The sequence below is a fragment of the Vanessa cardui genome, chromosome 8, assembly GCF_905220365.1.
Source record: "Vanessa cardui chromosome 8, ilVanCard2.1, whole genome shotgun sequence".
NCBI classification, from domain to species: domain Eukaryota; kingdom Metazoa; phylum Arthropoda; class Insecta; order Lepidoptera; family Nymphalidae; genus Vanessa; species Vanessa cardui.
The window spans coordinates 13,578,079-13,602,762 of NC_061130.1; the positions used below are offsets into that span (position 1 = coordinate 13,578,079).

The 24,684-nt window shown below is 34.0% G+C and overlaps 1 protein-coding gene across 1 annotated transcript; it reads right to left on the minus strand.

Annotated features, from left to right (window-relative positions):
- Positions 1 to 1,076: 1,076 nt before the first annotated feature.
- Positions 1,077 to 23,497, minus strand: LOC124532147 (integrin alpha-V-like). Its single transcript, XM_047106860.1, has 21 exons — positions 23,280 to 23,497; positions 19,233 to 19,366; positions 17,517 to 17,620; positions 15,822 to 15,936; positions 15,164 to 15,316; positions 14,162 to 14,266; positions 13,573 to 13,661; positions 13,255 to 13,482; positions 11,943 to 12,057; positions 11,516 to 11,689; positions 10,908 to 11,090; positions 10,436 to 10,560; positions 10,243 to 10,306; positions 9,662 to 9,815; positions 9,031 to 9,387; positions 7,750 to 7,834; positions 5,642 to 5,704; positions 4,551 to 4,671; positions 3,466 to 3,538; positions 2,703 to 2,820; positions 1,077 to 1,613 (listed from the first exon to the last, which is right to left on the minus strand). The coding sequence occupies exons 1-21, from the start codon at positions 23,429 to 23,431 to the stop codon at positions 1,461 to 1,463; spliced, it is 2,865 nt and encodes a 954-aa protein (XP_046962816.1). The 5' UTR covers positions 23,432 to 23,497; the 3' UTR covers positions 1,077 to 1,460.
- Between the last annotated feature and the right edge of the window lie 1,187 nt (positions 23,498 to 24,684).

Below are 24,684 nucleotides of genomic sequence, written 5' to 3' on the forward strand. Positions count from 1 at the left end.
AATTTTATGCTTGAAACGTTATTCAAGATTAATTTATTGAAACCAATAATATTCTGATAATATTTATTTACTAAAATTTCAAGTGAAAATATTTCGTATATCATTATATTTTTTATAGTAAAGTCTTATAGGATTTCATTAATTACTAGCTGTGCCCGCGACCTTGTACGCATTTGAATTTACAATAGCACACAGTAGACAGACAGACAGACAGACAAAAATTGTAAAAAATGTTATTCTGGTATACGTACCGTGTATACATACATATGCACTGAGTAAAAGAAGGCACATGCATTGAGTAAAAAGGGCTATTTTAATATTACAAACATACACTCCAATTTAATTATATGTATATAGATAAAAATAAAAACATAAAATTTTATGACATTTATAATTTCTTGGAAATTCAGAATTATTTATATTTAAAAAACAGTTTAGGAATGGTAAGATAAAATATTGTAAAAATACAAATTTAATCAAATAAAGAACATTTTGTTATCCATACCAATTAAATACTTAAAGCTCATAAATATTCGGGTACTGAGTGTTTAACGTAAAAAAAACCTGTGGACGCAAATAACATTTTTTTTGGTTTTGGTTAGTATGCATTATATACCTAAGTATACATTTTGTTATAGTGATATAAAATAAAGAATAGGTGGGCTTAAAGCTGTTATTATATTATAGGTACGAGACACACACGCACACACAAATATATACAAACAGGATTTGACCAATAGAATGTATTTGTCTAGAAATTTGACATTTTCAGTAGTAGCGGGAAGATTGAAAGTAGGACGTCATCATAATTATAGCAAAGTGCAATCCATGATACAATATGTATGTTCAAAAATCTCGACAAAGAAATCTGACATCGCAAAATACATAAATAAGTAAACATTAAAAGAAAAATCAAGAAAGTACAAAATAAATTACTGGTTTCAAAGTCCTTGAAATCAAATTTTTGGCTCTCGATTCTCTCGCTTTGGCTTTTTATTTTTGTAACTTGATTAATTACATTTTTTTAAATCTTGTTAAAAACAGCTGAGATGGTCCAACCGATAATTTCGGGTTCAAACCCAGGCAAGCACCACTATATATATGTGCTTAATTTGTGTTTATAATTCATCTTGTACTCGGCGGTGAAGGAAAACATCGTGAGGAAACCTGCATGTGTCTAATTTCATTGAAATTCTGCCCCTTGAAAATGTTCATTCCACCACCCCTGTGGAATATGATCCAAACCCCCTCCTTAATGGAAGAGGAAGCCTTATCTCAGAAATTTACAGCCTATTTCGTTACTTTTACTTAAGATAAAGAGCAGCGAATCCTTATGATTAACTTACGAACTAATTGTATAAAAAAATCATTGAGCAAAAATAAAAATAATAACTATATAATGATACTTCGAGTATTAAAATAAATTCGGAAGACTAGACAAAAGTATTTTTTCACGGCGCTCAATCTGAATCATCTGATATTAGTTCCTGTGACGAAGCCTCATGGGTTGTTGACGAACCCTCGTTGGCTGACGTATTCCCTTCGTCTGATGTCGCTTTCTGTTCTTGTAGCCTCTTGAAGTCTTCTAATCGATTTCTTGAAAAGAATCCGTACTGGAACAATAAAATATAATTATCTAATAAAAAAAAAATATAAAATGTAACTAAATACTTGGTGGTAGGGCTTTGTTCAAGCCTGCCTGGGTAGGTACCACCCACTCATCAGATATTCTACTGCTAAGCAACAGTACGCAATATTGTTGTGTTCCATTTTGAAGGGTGAGTGAGCCAGTGTAACTACAGGCACAAGGGACATACCATCTTAGTTCCCAAGGTTGGTGGCGCATTGACGATGTAAGGAATAGATAATATTTCTTACAGCGTCATTGTCTATGGGTGATGATGACCACTTACCATTAGGTGGCCCATACGCTCGTCCGCTAACCTTTTCCATAAAATTTTAGCTTTCGATCGCTATTTCACAAGATATTAGAGAAAATTGTTCAACCGAGATGGTCCAGTGACTAGAACGCGTGCATTTTAACCGATGATTGCTGCTTAAAAGCCAGGCAAGCACCGCTGATTCATGTGCTTAATTTGTCTTTATAATTCATCTCACGCTCAGCGGTGAACAAATTTCATAGAAATTCTGCCACATGTGTATTCCACTCACCCGCATTGGAACAGCGTGGTGGAATATGTTCCAAAACCTTCTCCTCAAAGGGAGAGGAGGCCTTTAGCCCAGCAGTGGGAATTTACAGGCTGTTGTTGTAGTGAAAATTTAATTTAAAACTACTATCAGTGTGAAAAAGAGAAGCAGGACACGGAATTCGAATTCTTCTTAATTTTAACTTTTATATAATGTTATATCATTCCTTACATATAATAATGTTGTTAGCATACCGTATTAAACTGTATTGGATAACAAATTTAAAAGCAAAGTTAAATATAGTCGCAAGATTTTGTTATAGAAACAAATACTATACCAAAGAAGCTTGTATTATTTTTGTATACAATGATTGTCTCTGCGTTATAATCATTTATATGAGAAAATATGTTCAACATCATTTAAAAATTAAATTTGTGCAGGTATATGTTAAGCATAATAAGAGCGTACTGAAAACAATGGCAGAGAGACATACTTGCCATCCTTTTCTTGACAGTACATTTAAAAAGAGATAGAGAGTTAACTAAAGCACCTACTTTATATAGTCCCAGCACTATGAGTGATAGCAACAATAGTCCAGCAACACATCCCAGAATAATTGGCCAAAGAGGAGGAGCTGGTTCCAAAATCAACGTCGTTGTTGTAGAGGCCGACCTGTGGGGAGAACATTATAATAATTATTATTAAATCATTTCAACCAGTATCGAGAATCTGTATAGATCATACTTCTGCCCTTATCCTAATTTCTTGCCTCATTCTTCCATACGTCCCTATCTGATGTCATCACAAGTAACATTCTTTCCAGCCATATCATCTTTCATACAATCCATTGGTTGTCCCCTTATATGTTTTCTCTCTATCTGTCCAAATTCATGCTTAAGACCTTACTCACAACATGTTCCTCATTCCTCCGCATAACATGAATATAAAATTATATCTGCCATGCACATAACTTCTCGGCTATCGGTGCGACTTTCAAACTTCCTCTTATGTACTCATTCCTTACTCTATCCATTCGTATATTTATTATATTTTCTCTCGAGATAACGAGAGAAACGCTCAAAATTCTTTGGAAATTTCAAATACAAGGAATATAGGTTGTTACGAAGGCAGAAGAGACAGCTAGTGCAGACAATACTGCTATAATCTTCCTCGTACTTGAGGGTGCAGGAAAATATCGTGAAGAAACCTACTAGTATTTCACGTAATTTTGTTAAAAGGCAATCTTCCAGCTGTTACTTCAGGGTTCTAAGCTGTCTTTTTTAAATAATAATGAGTACAATTATTGTAGATACTTACTTATTTTGACCTTCAAGCAGAATGATCATAGACGTGGTTATGTTAAAATTCTTTTGCTGCTCTAGAAAATCACCTAAAATAAAAAAAATATATTTATTTATATTTTGAAATTTATTTAGCTCTTATTTTAATAAAATACCAAATTCAAAAATCCTTCCTTATCAATACTAAAATCAATTCGATCCTGCCCTATTTTTTAGCTATGTTATCATCGGAAATTTAATTAGCAGGATAAAACGTAACTAAAGTCATTCCCACACGAGATTTGTTATTTCATCGGCTGTCAGAATTTCATGGGGCACATTTATGTTCCCTTACTGTGTTTTACTTTACGCTGAGTACGAGATTAATTATATTTATTATCAACACAAACTAAGAAATTACTAGAGGCGAGATAGTCCATTAGTTAGAACACGTGCATCTTAACCGATGATTGCGGGTTCAAACCCAATCACCACTGAATATTCATGTGCTTAATTTTTGTTTATAATTCATCACGTTCTCAGCAGTGAAAAAAAAAACATCGTGAGGAAACCTGCATATGTGAAACTTCCTCAATGGAGGGCTTTAGTCTAGCAGTATGAAAATTTACAGGCTGTTGTTGTTGTTGCTGTTGAAGGAAATGATAATTTAGTTATGCTTTTTGACGGACAACCCAACATTGGTACTTGTCTAAGTCATATCAACGTAACCTATACTAATGAATATTATTTGATAAACAAAATATCTGACAAATATTTGTAAAAACAGTCATTGGTTCCTTAGTTTATGGAATTCGAGTTTTACTTTATATTGTATTCGTGACGCAACCTTGCTTCGCACGGGTACTTGATATGAATCGTTCCATTATGACCAAATTGCATAAAATCATTACAAATTGTAGCATAATTGTTATTCTGATGATATTTCTGACCTATACTACTGTACTGTATTGTAAAATTTTATCCAAATCCGTTCAGTAGTTTTTTCGTGAAAGAGTAACAAACATCCGTTCTCACAAGCTTTCGCATTTATAATATTAGTGGTATAACATAATTTCCTCTATCATGAAAAACATAACCTACATTTAAGCTATAAAAATATACCATAATCCGCCAAGTTGAATCTCAGTGATAGTAGAACGGGCATTGATACTTTCGCCGGTATATTCCATTTGCAGTGGGATTCATCCTGCGCACATCCCTTGATCCGACTTGTCAGGTTAACCTGAAGAAAGTATTAAATCCATGTCTTCAAATAATAAGAATTCACGAGAAATTGAAGTAAAATTTACGAACATACTTCATTGTACATTATTTTTATTTTAATTATGAATATAACATGTATTAGTTCATTATGTTTATATCTGCTATACAGTCAGAGTAGGAAAACCTTCGTCAGTTTTCAAATTCATTCCTTTATCAAAACTTAAATTCTTAGTACCTTTTGAAACTAAAGCACTAAACTGACAAATACATATAAAATTAAACTTACGTAGTATGATAACTAGGTTCAAAATAGTGGAACTTCTTGTGGACTACGCCTAGTTTTATATCAACAAGAAATTTAGTCAATTCATATTGAAATTAGATATGATATCTTCTGCTGAGTCGTCAAAATATGTCTGTCAGTGTCATATATTTTTGATCGGTAAATCAGATAATCGTTCAGACTGAGCACACGAAAATAGATCTTAAGGTGACAAAACTTTTCTCACCCCGACTGTACAACCCCTACGTCTTTCTATATATGTTTCTTCACTCTACCTTAAGTAAATAAGAGATCGCTGTTTAGCGATAATGCTGCCTCTTGTGCATATTTCTTAAACGTGACTAAACGATGGTTTACAATAAAGAATATTTTATAATTGGTATTTGTATATAAATATAAAAATAATATTTTATATTTCTCGTAAGTTACAACAGTATTATAAGTGGCTTAAAACATGCACTATTTGCGGAAACTATATTTAAATGATTATAATAATGATATACTTACTTTTAAATAAAACTAGTTATAACGGTAGACCACGAACACTACAGCGTTCGTGGTCAGTCTACCCGTGACCACGAACGCTGTAAAGTGCTCGAAACGTCGGGATGTCAAAAATAATTAATATACGCGATTCAAATCCGTTATAACAAGTTTCATTTAAATGTGTAATAATCGCGAAAATTTAAGACAACATTATACTTACTTTATCTGGCAAAATAATCTGAACTGGCAAACGAAACCAATCCGACGGCCCGAAATTTGTAACCTGCAAGAAAATTTAACATTATTTTGATATTAACTATTTATGTATAAAGTACTAGCGACTTACTTTATTTGGTGGTAGGGCTATGTGCAAGCCCGTCTGGGTAGGTACCACCCACTCATCAATTATTCTACCGCTAAATAACAGTACTCAGTATTGATGTGTTCCGGTCTGAAGGGTGAGTGAGCCAGTGTAACTACATGCACAAGGGACATAACATCTTGGTTCCCGTTGGTTACATTGACGATGTAAGGAATAGTTATATTTCTTACAGCATCATTGTCTATGGGTGAGAGTGACCACTTACCATCAGGTGGTCCATATGCTCGTTCGCCAACCTATACCATAAAAAAAGCGACCCGCCTTACTTCGCACGGGTGAAATGATATGACATAACAGTAGAAACTTCTAAAATTAAAAGCGTTTCTTTACGAATATGTCCATGTATTATATACAAAAACCTTCCTCTCGAATCACTCACTCTATTTATTGAAAATCATCAAAATCCATTGCGTAGTTTTAAAGATTCAAACATACAAAGGGATATAGTATAGTCAGTTTGTTTTATACTATGTAATGATATATGTCGCAGTCATCTAGTTGAATTTGCTATTTGATCGTATGACTAGCGCCTTCATTGTATGACGACATTTAATTACTAAAGGACAATTCGTCAAGATTCTCTGTCAAGTCTTTTTTTTATCGTATGAGTTGGCGGACGAGTATATGGTCCACCTGATGGTAAGTGGTCACCATCACACATAAACAATGACGCTGTAAGAAATATTAACTAATCCTTACATCGTCAATGCGCCAACCTAGGGCACTAAGTTGTTATGTCCCTTGTGCCCGTAGTTACACTGGCTCACACACCCTTCAAACACAACAATACTGAGCACTGTTTGGCGGTAGAATAACTGATAAGTGGTAATTTTGTTTTTGAAATCCTCAATTTGTAAAAGGCCCATCAAGTAATGAATATTTTAATTTATAATCTATTTATAATGTAAACGTAAATATTAAAATTAAGATATTATTCGTATCTTAAACGATGCCATTTTTCTACCTCGTTATTAATTTCCTTTCACGAATTTTTATCCCAGATTTACTTTGTAGCTGTAATAAGCCTTAAGCTTACCTCCGAAATACTTTTTTCGTAATGGGTCTAATAATAATCTCGAGCTTACATAAAGATTTTATTTAGTTGATATAATTAAGGATGCTCATTGGATCAAAATTGTTATTATTTTTTATATCTTGATTTTAAATATGAGTATCCAAATTTGGCCGAGTGAGCCGAGATGGCCCAGTAGTTAGAACGCGTGAATCTTAACCGATGATTGCGGGTTCAAATCAACGCACTGAATATTCATGTGCTTAATTTGTGTTTATAATCAATTATTATATTAACTACAGGCACAAGGGACATGACATCTAGTTCCCAAGGTTGGTGGCACATTGACGATGTAAGGAATAGTTAATATTACTTACAGCGTCATTGTCTATGTGTGATGGTGACCACTTACCATCAGGTGGCCCATATGCTCGCCCGCCAACCTATAAAATAAAAAAATAAAAAAAAACAATAATTCATCTCGTGCTCTGTGGTAAAGAAAAACATCATGAAGAAACCTTCATGTGTGTAATTTCATAGAAATTCTGCCACATGTGTATTCCACCAACCCGCATTGGAACAGCGTGGTGGAATATGTTCCAAACCTTCTCAAAGGAAGAGGAGGCGTTAGCCCAGCACTGAGAAACTTATAGGGAAATTTACAGACTGTTGTTGCTGTTTATCCAAAATTTAATTTGATTCTTTTCATTAAACACATTTTTATCATCCGGTTATTGACCTTCAATATCGCCTAAACGATTATACTTTGATTTATCCAATAAGCGTGTTATAATATTTCCCAGAATTCCACGGTTAGAGAATAGTGTACCAAGTAAAATATAAAAACTTTGCAAAGGAAGTAATAAAAGTCATCGAGCGAAATGAAACTGAAAAATAAACAGTGCTTTACAAAGGGCAATTAAAACAGAGTTACCTCAAAATAATGAACGAAAGTCACATTGGCTGCTTCGTTAAATTTGTCCCTCGTTACTGCAACGGTCGTGTTCGGCAACGCTCTCCTGGAAAACTTTGATAATGTTACCTTAATTTCGAAATTCACTACGAAATTACGTTTCACTGTATTGTTATGCATGTTACACTTTTGTTTATTCATTTACTTCAAACAATAATTTAATCGAGACAAGTGTTGTGGAAATATGGTACACAATTTGGAACATGTTAGAATAATAACACAAATTGTTTGTATTTTGTTAATAGATTACTACTGAGGCCCTGGGATCGATGCCCGGGTTCTTTTTTTTAGCTGTTGAGGTTGGTGTTATTTTTTTGTCTTATTTTATTTTGGGACTTTTTTCCTACAGATACCTCAGTCCCATTGTACCTTCTTCCTTTTTTATCGACATTAATTATTATTAACAGCTGTTAAGTAGAACTCCAGGAGTATCCTAGCACATGCTGCCAAAGGATCTGCTACAATACTCTGGACAAATCCAAGATCAAACAAACGTACTTTTATACTAGATAAGAGTAACTTTCTCTGATTCTGTGAGAGGTTGGTGTCGGAACATGTCCAATTATTGGACCTGATTTTGAAGTCTCTCCTCTTGGGAGTAATTCGTCTGATTTTGAGAATGAGAGATTTAGGTATATTTGGTCACAAACTCTTGATCTATGATATCTCGTGTGCAACTTACTAATCCTTGCAATTCCTCCCAGACTTTCCTATGTTAATATATTCAAGAAATACTAACATAGATTACATCGCTAATGCACCGCCTACCTTGACAACTAACATGTTATGTCCCCTGTGCCTGTAGTTTCAAACTCAGCAATGTTTAGTATTTGGAGATGGAAGCCAAAGCCTTACCAATATTAGTAATTCGATCAAATGCGTTTATATATAGATATGTGTATGTATGAAACAAGTTATTGATATACAACCTTGTATATTATAGAGACATCTACAAAGTACTGTTCAACAAAACTATATTAGTTCACAATTAAGGTCGCATTTTATATTTGTTATTGATCGTGGTGTTTACTTTAACTATTGAGTTTTGTGAGATAAGCATGTGATAGCTTAAATTTAATATACTTCAATAAAAAACTAAGCCTGTATAGCTCTATAGATGTAGATGCTTTATTTTAGTAAAATTTTGTAAATAAGTAGTGGTAGGTGTTCTAAGTGAAAATGAATTGTTTTGGAGTGTGATCAATTTCTTTTGGTAGACTTATTATTTATTCAAATTCTTACCCACTTATTGAGAAATTTGCTTTTGGTGTTATCATAATAACCATTTCTTTCAAAATTCTATCGATATCTGTATCATTGTTGAATGGATCGTTAAGATGAGCTACAATCTTTAATTCCTTTTCTGTAGTATCCTTATATGTATATTCCAATTCTATTTCCCATTCAACAATCCCAAACCGATTTAAAGGAGATGGTATATCACAAGTAACGTTGAATTCTTCTAAGCTACATTCTCTTGGTAGCCTTTTTGGTGATGATGGTAAAGTAAGATGGACTTTGGCTCCAAACGATGGTTCCTCCATGTTAACAACGGAAAGCTTTACACCTAACTTATCTTTTGTCCCGGGAATATACGGACTGAAAAATCAAAAATTTACATTAATTTTATGTCAATTTATAACAATAGCCTGTAAATTTCCCACTGCTGGGTTAAGGCCTCTCCTTTTAACGTGAAGGTCTTGAATATATTCCACCACGTTGTTCCAATGTAGCTTGGTAGAATACACATATGGCAGAATTTCGGTGAAATTAGATACATTCTCACGATGTTTTCCTTCACCGCTGAGAACAAGATGAATTATAATATGTCAATTTATTAATGTAAAAATATTTGATACATAACATGACTTACCTACTTAGGGGATTTAAATTCATGATAAGGAATGGCTTGCAGATAAGTTCGTCGTCATCGCCACAATCCCGCATCAGTTGAATGCGGAAAAGCGTGTCTAGAACTGAATCATCTGACACTTTCGCGAATTGTTCATGGGATTCATCCGGATCATCTGAAATCAATCCTTACATTTTCACATCAAAATATATATGGATGTATGTATCTATTTTTTATGGTATAGGTTGGTGGACGAGCATATGGACCACCTGATGGTAAGTGGTCACCATCACCTATAGACAATGACGCTGTAAGAAATATTAACTATTCTTTACATTGTCAAAACTAAGATTTTATGTCCCTTGTGCCTGTTGTTCCACTGGCTCACTTACCCTTCAAACCGGAACATAACAATTCTGACTACTGTTATTTGGCGGAAGAATAACTGATGAGTGGGTGGTACCTACCCAGACGGGCTAGCACGAAGCCCTACCACCAAATAAAAAATAAGTAATTAAAAAGAATTATTCAATTAGGTAACTACTCTTTTATTAGTAATGGTTTAAAACCTTTATCTGATATAAAAAGAAATTAGGAAATACCTCCCGAATCTTTCGCTTCTAAATTGAATTTCATGGAGATTGGTTTTGATAAATCGGCTGTCGGCTGAAAGCGAATAAGTCATTTTACTTGTTTTAATCTAAATTAGTATTTAATATTAGGACACATATTTTTCAATAATTTTAAAGCAAATCAAGCTTCAGTTATTGAATGCAAAAATCAATATTCTTATACCTTCACTTCAATTACTTGTTCGTCACAATTTTCGTTCCCTGGTTGAATGGAGACTTCGAACTCTGTGTCTCCCTTAAGTCTTGCTCTGTTTTCGATTGGATCAATAACTATATTTGCAGTGAAATCTGTTTGAACAATATTAATTTCCATTTATATAACTCTTCAAAAACAACAGCCTGTAAATTTGCCACTGCTGGACTAAGGCCTCCACTCCCTTCCGAGGAGAAGGCTTGGAACATATTTGGTAGAATACACATATGGGAGAATTTTTATGAAATTAGACACATAGGTTTTATAGACGGTGTTTTCCTTCACAAGATGAATTTTAAAGACAAATTAAGCACAAGAATATTCAGTGGTGCTTGCCTGGATTTGAACCTGTATTCATCGGTTAAGATGCACGTTCTAACCACCAGGCCATCTTGGCTCTTCATATTTATAACTCTTGATGCATAACATACAAGTTATTCACCCATTCTTGCACGTGGCCACGTTTTGCTCTCAGCTGCTTTGACACAGAATAATGCTGAAAAATTTGTTGCTCCTTGTTGTAAATTAACCGCATCTGGTACTTTTATATATACTTCCACGTGCATTGTTGGTGTGCATCTAAAAACGTAAGCTGCTCCAGAACTGTATGCGCCTATGGCTAAATCTGAAAATAGATAGGAAGATTTTTTTATTTGTTTTTTAATTTTTTTTCTAAACATGACTAGTATGCAGTCGAGTAACAGCATTAATATATTCATATTGTTATTCTTGTTATGCTATGACTATCATATTTACTCGCTAGACCAATAATATATTTCTTACATACATAAAAATAGACATATTAATATATAAGCAAATGTTAACATCTTAAGTTCTTTTAATTTATACCTATCTAAATAATTATTTATCTTCAAGATGGATATATTTCGCGAAAAGCCTTTTTGGCAGCATTATTGATAGCGGCTGCGTTACCCCAAACCGAAACATCGTAAACTGAATTGCTTATACTGGGCTTTATAACTTAGTATAGCTAACGATTTGGTAGTTAATTATAATTAGGATGAATCAATTATTAAATTCCTTACTCACCATTACATTTATCGTTATTGATATCGTAACCCCCGGATATAGAAATACCAAATGTTTGAGCTTCTTTGACTACAATCTTTTGTACATATTTCGGTCTGAGACCTTCTTTGCCACCTCTGAATATGAATACTGCTCCTTTCCCTTCATCTTCCCATGGAGCTCCAACAGCAATATCTGCGATAAACCATAAATATTTATTTTGACAAATAATGTCTCTAAGATTTAAGATATATTAGCTTCATGAGAAAATATATCACTAGCGAACCGCTTCACTTGAGTGAAATTTATCAAGAAAGAAAATGAAAAAATGCATATTATATTACGTACTAACATTTATCATTAGGCATATTTGCATTATATTTAAATTTTTTGTCTTTAATGAAAACGCTGAAGTCATGACATTTAAATATACATATGTTTTCCATACCGTTAAACCCGTCACCATCTATGTCACCTAAGCTTGCAATTGTGCTCCCAAAACGAACTCCACTTCCTCCAGTACCACTAACGTAGTCTGCTGGGATGAGAGTGAAGTCTGTCTCCTGAAATGATCATGGAATTAAGCCTTGTTATATAAAATACTATCCTCAATGGTAGGTAGCATCCTCTTTCATTTGTTTAAATAACTTTTGTGTTTTCTTAATAAACGTATTTTTTACGGTATAGGTTGGCGGACGAGCATATGGGCCACCTGATGGTAAGTGGTCACCATCACCCATTGACAATGACGCTGTAAGAAATATTAACTATTCCTTACATCGTCAATGTGCCACCAACCTTGGGGACTAAGATGTTGTGTCCCTTGTGCCTGTAGTTACACTGGTTCACTCACTCTTCAAACCGAAACACAACAATACTGAGTACTGTTATTTGGCGGTAGAATAACTGATGAGTGGGTGGTACCTACCCAGACGGGCTTGCACAATGCCCTGCACAAGTAAACAATAAAAAGTGTAATAACTGTAAAAGTAAAACAGTAAAAACAGTAAAAGTAAACTTGTACTGTTATTACAATTTGATTTAATTTCCATAAATACGTCCCACGGTCTGTTTGTCTGTATGTTCGCGTTAAACTCAAACTACTGAGCGGATTTTCGTGCGGTTTTCACTTGTAAACAGAAGGATTCATCAGGAAGGTTTAGGTATATCATTCATTAAGGTTTTGTGTAAATCATTTGAAATAGAAGAACAATTGTTAAAATGTTGGAAAAAAGGATAAAAAAATAAATAAATGAAAGGTAAAAATATAGAAAACACTTTTGTGCCAGGATGGGCCGCTAGTTTCTACTATCAATAATTTAATAGGTTTATAATAACCATGACATTTGACGTGACAAATGACACTTTTTTTATTAACTTTTAGAAACATAAATTTACTTTATATTTCTATATGTATAATAAAAATATTTATTAACATAAGATTTAACAACATTAAATGCTTAAATATATATATACAAATATGAACTAAAACTAGTTACTGTATAAATCTTGACCGCGTGGAATGGTGGCAAGAATGCTAGCAGCATTTCCCCGTTGATCGCAATTCCGATCCTCTGGGCAAAAAACGAACCAGCCCTCCTGTCACCAGTGGAGGCAATGAGGCGAGGTGTTATACTTTTGATGAAGCTTTTTGCACCACTACTCCAAGGGCCAAGCGTTTCGAACAGGTCATATTTCTAATTATAATAGGTTTATTGTAGTGCTGTAACTATGATAATGTTTAAACATTTAAAACTAACCTTGATTTCCGTTAGATAGACAAAGACAGCGCCTTGATCATAATGTAAGCCATCGCCATCTTTTCTAACGAAGTTCGGAGCTCCCACGAGAAGATCCGTAACACCGTCACCATTAATATCAGAACAGCACAAACTAGCGCCGAAGTATGCTCCTAATTGGGGTCCACGAACTTTTGCTTTGATTTTAAAGGGATCTGTTTCTCGAAATGACGGCTCAAACACGAGAACCTATTTTGCGGACAGATTAGATTTGTCATATTTTAAAATAAATGTAATATTCAAATAAAGAATTTCAAGAGAAGCGTAAGGTAAACTTGCCTGTCCATATCCTGACTTTGATCTAGGTGCTCCAGCTACGTATAATGTTGTACCATTATTTTGAAACACACCCGACTCGACGCTGTATCCTAAAATAAATATAAAAGTTTTAAAGATATATTAAAATTGTGTCTAGTTTATAAGAATGCTGTGATCTGAGTTAAGATGTGCAAGCTGATGGTGACGTCATCTTAGCCAATTTCGCTCAGAGCAACCGAGTGGACAAGATTGAAATGTATGTACTTATAATAAAAAGTGCATTACAAATTCGGTTGAAAATCCAACCACGACCGAAAACAACTTCAGCATAAGGATAACGTAACGGGTTTTTCGAAAAACAGGAAATGTAATCAAAGGCAGCGTTCTTCTACAAAACTTGTGCTAATGAGAATTACTCATAAAAAAAAAAATTGTATCGACCTGACCTTGGATTTGAACACACACAACTTACATTTAGCCAAAAGACAAAGGAGGCAGTCAATAACGGCAATCAAGAAAAATCATACATAAAATCTACTCAAGATCTGTTGATCTAGATTTTACATCATAAAAGCGATATGCGTACAAAAATGTTTCAAAATATGATTACCTAAGTAATCGTCTGGTCCAACATCCAACGTGTAATAAGGGTTAATTGTAGGCTGTAAACTCAAGTATTCGCTTTCCTTGTAATACTTATACGTTGCGATACCACCTGAAAATTGAAACCAAACAAATTGTCTCAGTAATCATTGACCACAAAGGATAAAAGTCGTCTGCTAAATAATTAGTAGGATTTAAATGCAATAAAGCAAAAGTTAAGCAATAACCAGTAGCAATATTATTCGGTACAAGATCGTGTCCCATTTTAGTAATGATAATCAAAGCAGTCTTTACAAATGCTAACAATAACTAAAGCTATTTATTGAATGTGATATTACTCTTTTAAAATTTATTGCTCGTAAAGGAACATGTACATGAATACACACAGAAAATCTACTACGATTTACTAGATTTTCATTCATTTTTATGGATTGCAAGGTTTGAAAATATAAAGTGAGGGAATGTGTATATTTATGGAGTTAATAATATAATGATAACAGCCTGTAAATTTCCCACTACAGGACAAAGTCCTCGTCTCCCATCGAGGAGAAGGTTAGGAGCATACCACCACGCTGTTCGAATGCCGGTTTGTCGATTCACATATAGAAGAATTTCGTTGAAATTCGGTGGAGATGGTGGAGGAATACATCGTGAGGATATTTATCCTTACGATGTTTTCCTCCACCGCCGTGCTCGAGATGTAAAGTAAAGTAACAGTCTGTAAATTTGCCACTGCTAGGCTAATGGCCTCCTTTCCCATTAAGGAGAGGGCTTGAAACATATTCCACCACGCTGCTCCAATGCGGGTTGGTGGAAGGCACATGTGGCAGAATTTCAATGAAATTAGACACATGCACGAGATGAATTATACACAAATTAAGCACATATATGTATATAGTGGTGCTTGCCTGGGTTTGAACCCGAATTCATCGGTTAAGATGCACGTGTTCTAACCAGTCGGCTATCTCGGCTCAAGATAAACTAATTCATAAATTGAACGCATTTGTACCTGTCCACTGTAATATTCCAGGTGCACCAATAATAATGCTCGTCTTTGAAACTTTAATTGAAAATCCTGCTTGACCGTACGCGTAGAGATTTAAATGGGTGCCGTATTCTCCATATTCAATTCTTTCTCCATGAGTCATGAATGCTTGGCGACCTGTAACAAATTTACCAATTATTTTGAAAATATTATTATGTTTAGGATTTTTTTTATTGAGAGAAGCTGACCGGAAAGTACTTTTTTATGACAATGGTTGGCGGACGAGCATATGGGCCACCCGATGGTAAGTCACAATCGCTGTAAGGACCATTAACCATTCCTTTCATCGCCAAAGCACCATCAAACCTGGAACTAAGATGTCATGTCCCCTGTGCCTGTAGTTACACTGGCTCACTCACCTTTCAAACCGGAACACAACAATATCAAGTACTTTTGTTTGGCGGTAGAATAGCTGATGAGTAGGTGGTACCTACCGAGACGGGCTTGCACAAAGCCTTACCACCAAGTAAAAAAGAGCTTCAAATTACGGAGGGATGTCTGTTTCATTCATGAATCAAGTAATTTGTAATAGAGAACAAAATATTTTACATGGATTAGATACTTTTGTAAGATGTACAAATGTAAACAAATAAAAATGACAAAAATGTACTCTGTTCCTTACTCATTTCAGCTAATGGAAAAAGCGCAGCGCCGCGTCTTTTTGATATCATGTAGCAAGCACCGTTTGCAAGTAAGTGTTTATCTCTGTACGGAGTGGTCCATCGAGGAGCACACATCTAAAATGAAATTTTACATATTATATAATTTATTGAAACAAGAAACTAAATAATATCAAAATCTTTTTAAAAAGTTTAAAGGCAAAAATTATTAAATCTGCAGTTATAACGTATACTTGCTAAATTAATGAAATTCCTTTTATTTCATATTCATTTAATTCATTACCTTTATTCGCTATTCGTAGTGACCAAACTGTTCGCATCTTATTTTGCGATTGGGTTTTGTCGTTTATTTGGGGTATAGGTTGGCGGACGAGCATATGGGCCACCTGGTGGTAAATGGTCACCATAACCTATAGACAAAGCTGTAAGAAATATTAACTATTCCTTACATCGTCACTGTTCCATCAACATTGGGAACTAAGATGTTATGTCCCTTGTGCCTGTCGTTACACTGGCTCTATCACCCTTCAAACCGGAACACAACAATACTGAGGCTTGCACAAAGCCCTACTACCAATGAAACTCCTTTGGTCTCCTTTTCCTTTATAATTTCAAATAAATCATAATTGACTACTACTGATCGTAGATATTGTATAGTACAACACAAATTAAATGTAGCATCGGAAAATGCAATGGAATGAAAATAAAACCGATGACTGCCGCTTTACACAACCAATAGAAAAAGCTCCCTATCGCGCCATTCGACGCTATTCGTCGCTATAGATTCGCGCGTCAGACAAAGCAAGTGCATGTAAATCGACGCATCAAATTGACGAATATATTAGGTCATATGATATTACAAGTTATTAAGTTTGTGTAAAGATCATATTCGCATGAGAAATAAATTTTGATAATTTGGGATAGCGTACTCAATTCGGATGTGATCGGTTTTACGGATTTTGCCGATGCGACATCTAAGTTGTGTCGAACTATACTGAGATTATCACCAATATACCGCACTGGGGGACTAAGGTGTCCCTTGTGCCTGTTACATTGGCATTCTTGCGCTTCAGCACAAGCATAAGGAAATATTTTTTTGTTAAACAGAAATTTTTAGTGAACTAGTGGTACATTATTAGACAGGGATGCACTAAGTCCTTCCGCTAAGGTGATACACATACTTTAATCCGCTCTTATATTACTGCGAATTAAATTGTCAGCCATTTTACCGTCATCATCACCCTTTAATACTTTTATTTTGGGTCAGTACGATTATCCAAACGTTAATTATTTACTTTCATTAGAATTCTCCATTCTTGCCTATGTTATTCAGCTTCTAGTACAGCTGTATTCTTGCCGAATGACCATTAATTTACATTCACACATTTATTCACTATTCTTTAAATATAATTTTATAAAAATGGACAATAAAATATACGCTACTCTGATCCCAATGTAAGTAGCTAAAGTGCTTATGTTATGGAAAATCAGACCACAAACACCCAGATCTAAGACAACATAGAAAATTAATGAACACTCTCTACATCGATTCGGCCGGGAATCAAACCCTCTGAGTGGAGTACCCATAAAATATGCTACACAATACTCAACCGCGGAGGTCGTTAAATAAAATTTATATTTTAATTATATTAATTAATTTGTATTAATATTTGTAATTAAATTTAAAACAAATTTACCAGTAATTTTCCATTTGGTACTGAGGCTATGGTCGCTCCGAACCACATGTCATTTTCGAAAAAATCGGAATGTTTAATAGACCTCCGATAAATAATATCTTCAACTGAAAAACAATCATTTTGGAAATATTACAAATATACACACAAAAACATACTGAACTAAAATTACACAGTTTTGATATCTCTTGTTGAGAGAGAATTTAACATTAAAATTTTTAGATTTTTGTACAGTATCTCTTTTATCAATGATGATTATTATATAAATATGAGACAACATCACTCTGATCCCAATGTAAGTAGCTAAAGCACTTGTGTTATGGAAAATCAGAAGTAACGACGGTACCACAAACACAACATAGAAAACTAATGATAATCTACATCGACTCAGCCGGGAATCGAACCCAGGACCTCGGAGTGGCGTATCCATGAAAACCGGTGTTCACACCACTCGACCACGGAGGTTGTCAAGATTCCTATAACCAGTACTTATTCAGTTAATCAATCGATAACACATGGTCATGGTATTTTTTGTTACAACACTAAGCTACAATTCTACCTTATTTGTAAAAGAGACAGCTTTACATATAGGAGAATATTAGTTTTTATTATGGTTATTTCCATCACAGCAAACATTCTTAAGATCCAACTACATAATATAGTTAGGATATTGCACACTTTGTGTATTCCCTAACTCCCAACATCTTTACGTGCTTGCTATAGAGAATTTATTGACAAAATCAAAAATCAAAATAAACTTTTTTCAAATAGGCTTTTACATGCACTTTTGAATCGTCCTTTTACAATTAAGTGAAGCTACCACCGGTTTGGAAAGTAGATTCTACCGAGAAGAACGCAGATAAAGCTCAGAAGTTACTCTTTTTCAAAATTTAAAAAATACAAAGTCATGTTAGTAAATATAATTATTTAATTTAATATATGCTTGGAAGTCAACAGGTATTAACTCCACGCTTTTTTATCATCTATAAAATCTTGTATCGAATAATATGCTTTTTTTACCAATGTATTTTTTACAAACGATTTGAATTTACGAAACGGCAAATTTAAAAATGTCTGCCAAAAATACTTTTTGGTTAAGGCCAATTGAGATTAGAATCTTGGGTTATACCCCAGATAGCCCCCAGACCAACAACATTAGTATTGTATATTCAGCGGCGGATTTAACAATAGGCTAAGCTGGCTGGAGCCTAGGGCGGCAAATTTAGCCCAAATTTATTATTATCTTAGAGAAATTAAAAAAAACTTAAAATTATATGTAAACATATTACGTCCGTAATCCGTATACTCGTCACTACATAGCTACATACATAGGTTGGAAAAATAATCTACTAACTGACAAAAATATCACCTAGTTCATAACCATACTAATAACGGGACAAAACTGATGTAATGAGGACGATAGAACAGAAATCATAAATGTTGCAAAAAAAAGTAGGGGTGGCATAAATTGAATAGCCTACTAGCCTATCAGCGACAGATTTGTAAATCCGCCACTGTGTATATTAGTAGTTTATTGGTAGCTTCACTTAACATAGTTGTTAAATGACGATTCAGTAGTGATTGTAAAGCCTTAAATAATGTATATTTTGATTTGATTAATAATATCAGTTTGTAATGTAGTGTACTCTATAACACTAGAACTCATGTTTCCATACAAGTTGTATGTTCCCATACATGTCGTTTTTTAGAAATATTTACCAGTGTCTTTCACCCCTAAAGGATGACACGTGACCTTTTTCACGTTCAAATTATCCAATGCACATGAAAACACTTGTCCTGAATTGATCGTGGTATTATATCTGTTCCTTGCTTTAGGAGCTCCAACTATAAGCCTGAAACCATATGAACATATTTTAAAAATTGAATTGTAAGTAGAAGGCACAACAATAAGTCTGAGGAAGAAAACCTTCGTCAGTTTTCAAATTAATTCCTTTATCAAATCATAAACTCTTAGTACCTTTTGAAACTAAAGCACTAAACTGACAACTGCATTTAAAAATAAACTTATATGGTATGTTAACTTGGTTCTAAATTGTGTAACATTTTTTAAAATTAGAATTTTTAAAATATATTTGTCAGTGTCATTATTCTCGATCGGTAAAGCAGATTATCGCTCATACTGAGCACACGAAAATAGATCTTAATGTGACGAATCTTTTCTTACCCCGACTGTACAATGTATATATATATAACTATATAGATTATTTTTCATTTCATTCTAAGACACATACTTTTCATTGTAAGACGATTACGCATTGAATCAATCAAATCGAGATTAGGTTTGGGATCAAATTTGAAAGCAATATACTGAAGCCAGCCAGCGCTGAACCCAAGGGACCCGAAATTACAAAATAAAGTAAGCCTTTACAGATCTACCAAAGGTCAACTAATTTGATATATTATATTCCTGAATCTATATTTATAATATTTAAAATGAAAAACTATCATTTGAAATATTCTTATTTCCATTTAATTTTAAAATTATTGGGTGCAATACTGATTCTAAATATACTACAGAATTTTACACTTACGATATCACATTAAAAACTTCTAAAATTATAAGTGTTTCTTTACTATATTGTCAATGTATTATATACAAAAACCTTCCTCTCGAATCACGCTATACGATATAAAAACCGCATCATAACGCAAATAATAAGCGAAAGAAATAAATAGAGAAAGACAACCAAATATTTATCTCATTGTCTAGTAACAAGAAGAGCTGACACCAAATAAAAGGAGAAGAATAAGATGGGACAAGGATTTGTGATGATTGATTAATTAAAGCATAAAGTCACAAGTCGGGAATATCCATGTTTTTCTAAACACGTCATAATTCATAGGTGATTTTCGTGCCTAAAAAATATGATGTTTTGATTTTCTAAGCTGACTCATATACAATAAGGCTAATAATAAAAAAAGTGATTTCAATTACAAAGTACAAGTAAATTAAAGCTAGCTCAAACAATTATACTTCTTTACATTGCTCGAAAGAAATTTTTACATAAATGTCTTGATAGAGTACCAAGAGATTTCCCAGGAAAATTGAATAAAGAATCCTCCTCAAGATACATTACGAGAGATACCTCTTAATACGAGGGAGCATGTGTGTGACAGATTTGAATTACCCTCAAGGAAGAAAATACGCCCACGACAATTAAACAAATCGACCACGAGGGAAATCAGTTCGAATACTCGAATATATCTGAGATTTGGCAGTGTTGGTCGTCTATTGGTTGTAAAGTTGGCTCGCAAATAATTACCGGTATATTTTTGGTAATTATCGGTATAGCAATTTGTTTTAAATATGTTGATCAAAATTGGTCTATTTAGTTGGGTACTACTTCATAATTCTAGATTTTTTGTAAACAGATTGACGGCTTTAGATTTTAGATTTTGTTAAGAATTGAAATATTTAAAAATATATATTTTTTATGATATAGTTTGGTAGACGAGCATATGGGTATGTGGTCACCATCACCCATAGACAATGACGCTGTAAGAAATATAACAATTGCTTACATCGTAAATGTGCCACCAACCTTGGGAACTAAGATGTTATGTCCTTTGTGCCTGTAGTTACACTGACTCACTCACCCTTCAAACCAGAACACAATAATACTAAGTACTGTTATTTGGCGGTAGAATAACTGATGGTGGATGGTTCCTACCCAGATGGGCTTACACAAAGCCCTACCATCAAGTAAATACATACACTTAATATAAATTGAGTGTATTTAGGATTACAATTTATATAGGTCCTAAAATTTATACAACAAGAACAGCCTGTATATTTCCACTTAATATAACTAAGGCTGCCTAATTGAGTATCTATATATACCAATTTTTGTCTGTTTGTCAGCTAATTTTTGTTGAATTCAAACACTAGTAGTTATAGCACAGTAAATATACATAAAATATCAAACTATGACTAAGCGCAATGCAGAATATCTTATTTATGAAATTAATACTGTAACAAGAGCTGCGGACAGTGGTTATACCACTGAGCCAAGATGTCATATCACTTAAATCTTAACCAAGGTCTAGCGGGTTCAAATCCAGACAAGATCGATGAATATCCGAATAAGCTTCAAAACTTCTCCTCGATAAGAGAAGAGAGACCTTAGGCCATCAGTGGCACAATAAAAGGCGACCTTACTAACGCTATAAACATTGCAATATCAGGCAGTATTGACTTTTTAAATATTTGATCGATATAATCAGTACAATTTGTTTTAGAAGTTATTGCATCGTCAGTTATTAATATCACAAAGTCGATAGACGGCTAATAAAAATGCTGTTATTAATAATATTGTTAATTAATAATGGGTTATGAAAGGTCAAAGATCTCCTCGTAATAATTTTTATTTACCTTTGGGACAGGACATTTCGTAAAAATCATGAATCAACGATATACTAATGTACTAAGATTTTTTTATCTAACAATCGCAAAACCCGTATGCTAACTATATTGATATTTTCTTAAAGACTTTGGTCTATAATGAAACCCAGATACAATTTTTGAATGAATCGTATTATACTTCTGTTAGTATTTTCTTTATGGCTTCGGTAGGCCAACGGACAAATGTCAATGCCAAAAGAGGGTCCCCTGTGTGGTAGGTTCACCGGTGACCATAAACATAGTGCCGTATAAAAAGTAAACCATTTCATACATTGTTACATCAGCAAGTGCATACACCTCACTCGCCCTTCAAACCACAATACAACAATACTAAATATTCCTACTTGTTAGTAAAATCTATACTTAATATAATATTATAAATGTAAAAGTAACTTTGTCTGTCTGTCCCACTTTTACGACCTCCATGGTCGAGTGGTGTGTACACCGGTTTTCATGGGTACGCCACTCTGAGTTCCCGGGTTCGATTCCCGGCCGAGTCGATGTAGATTACCATTAGTTTTCTATGTTGTCTTGGGTCTGGTTGTTTGTGGTACCTTCGTTACTTCTGATTTCCATAACACAAGTGCTTCAGCTACTTACATTGGGATCAGAGTAATGTATGTGATGTTGTCTCATATTTATATTTATTTTACAACTAAACCAATGAGCCGAATGTGATGAAATTTAGTGTGAAGCAAACTTGAACTCCAAAGAAGGACATAGGCTACTTTTTTTGTTTGACACATAACAATGAATCCCATAAAACGCAATCGTACCCGCGGGCGACAACTTGTATGTGATAAGTGCATGGTACCTACCGAGACGGGCGTATATGAATCCCTACAACCAAGTTATTTAAATAGTCATTAAAATTTTCTTATCAGCACAAAAATATCGATTTCTTAAACATGCAATTAAAGAATTATAGTAGTAATAAAATTACTTGGTGGGCTTTGTGCAAGCCCGTCTGGGTAGGTACCACCCACTCATCTGTTATTCTACCGCCAAATAACAGTACTTTGTATTGTTGTGTTCCGGTTTGAAGGGTGATTGAGCCAGTGTAACTACAGGCCCAAGGGACATAACATCTGAGATCATCATCTAACAACATTCCCAAGGTTGGTGGCACATTGACGATGTAAGGATTAGTTAATATTTCTTACAGCGTCCTTGTCTATGGGTGATGGTGACCACTTACCATCAGGTGGCCCATATGCTCGTCCGCCAACCTATACCATAAAAAAAAACCGAATCTATAAGAAATTATAAATCATAATATAGTAATAATAACATAAGATATAATATATCTGAAGCTCATATTTAATTATAACAACAATTCTTACTTATCTGAATCAAACAGTACTGAGTAACCAAAATATTGAGAGAAATTATCGTCTGGTTCGAAAGTTATTCTAGACTCTTCGTTAAATATTCCACTGCCATCGCATAGAGAAAAATACACTATCACAACACTAAACACTAATAATCCACACATTATACACTAACGATACACTGACATTCACTAACAATCGTTCATAATGTCACAAAGTAGACGCTCAAGTTCGTAAGACTGATGGCGATGACATGAAACATAAAATATATACATTTGTTTGTATTATGGAAATTCTAATCATATAAATGAAAGCATGCTATATTGAATTTTAAAGCGTTGACTTAAAGTTTACAACCGCTTGCAGTTTTCAGTGCATTGTTTACACTATATTACATTGTCTGTAGTATTTTTGTGAATAATCATTTATTATCATTATAATAATGATTACATAGTAATTGACTCATTATAAAGTTATACTTTGATATTCAACGAGTCAGCATATTTTATATGTATGATACATACATATGTTGATCGTAACAGTTCAAAGATCAATAAAAATTGTTACACGTAAATTTTAATAAGTCTATTTGTGTTCTTTTATTTTTTAAAGTAGGATTGCCAAAAGGGCAACTGTATGGTATGTGGTGACCATTCCTTACAGATATTGGCACTGACTATACCTCCAATGCCTCAAATTGGTAGCTATGATGTAACGTTCTTTGTGCCTGTGGTTTCACTGGTGCATGTCCTTGAAACTGGAACACCACAATACTATAGCTTATTCTAATGGAAGTAGGAAAAAATATAAACAAATTTATATTTACGTATTCCATGAGATGTACTAATAATCTAGCTATGTTGTGCACTACTATAAAACAATATTAAATAAATAAATAAATATGAGACAACATCACATACATTACTCTGATCCCAATGTAAGTAGCTAAAGCACTTATGTTATGGAAAATCAGACGTAACGACGGTACCACAAACACCCACACCCAAGACAACATAGATAACCTCCTCCTTTTGGAAGTCGGTTGAAAACTAATGATATTCTACATGGACTCGACCGGGAATCGAAGCCGGGACATCAGAGTGGCGTACCCATGAAAACCGGTGTACACACCACTCGACTGCGGAGGTCGTCAGACTATGTTTATGATCAATATTTATTTATTTATAATACGACACTATTGGACTTAACTACATATTTCAACTTTAATTTTTGTTTCAAAATTTCGATAACAGTTGTTCCATAATTAATAAAAGTAAAGTAACAGCCTGTAAATTTTCCACTGCTGGGATAAGGCCTCCTCTTCCATTAAGGAGAGGGTTCGGAACATATTCCACCAAGCTGTTCCAATGCGGGTTGGTGGAATGCACATGTGGCAGAATTTCGCTGAAATTTGACA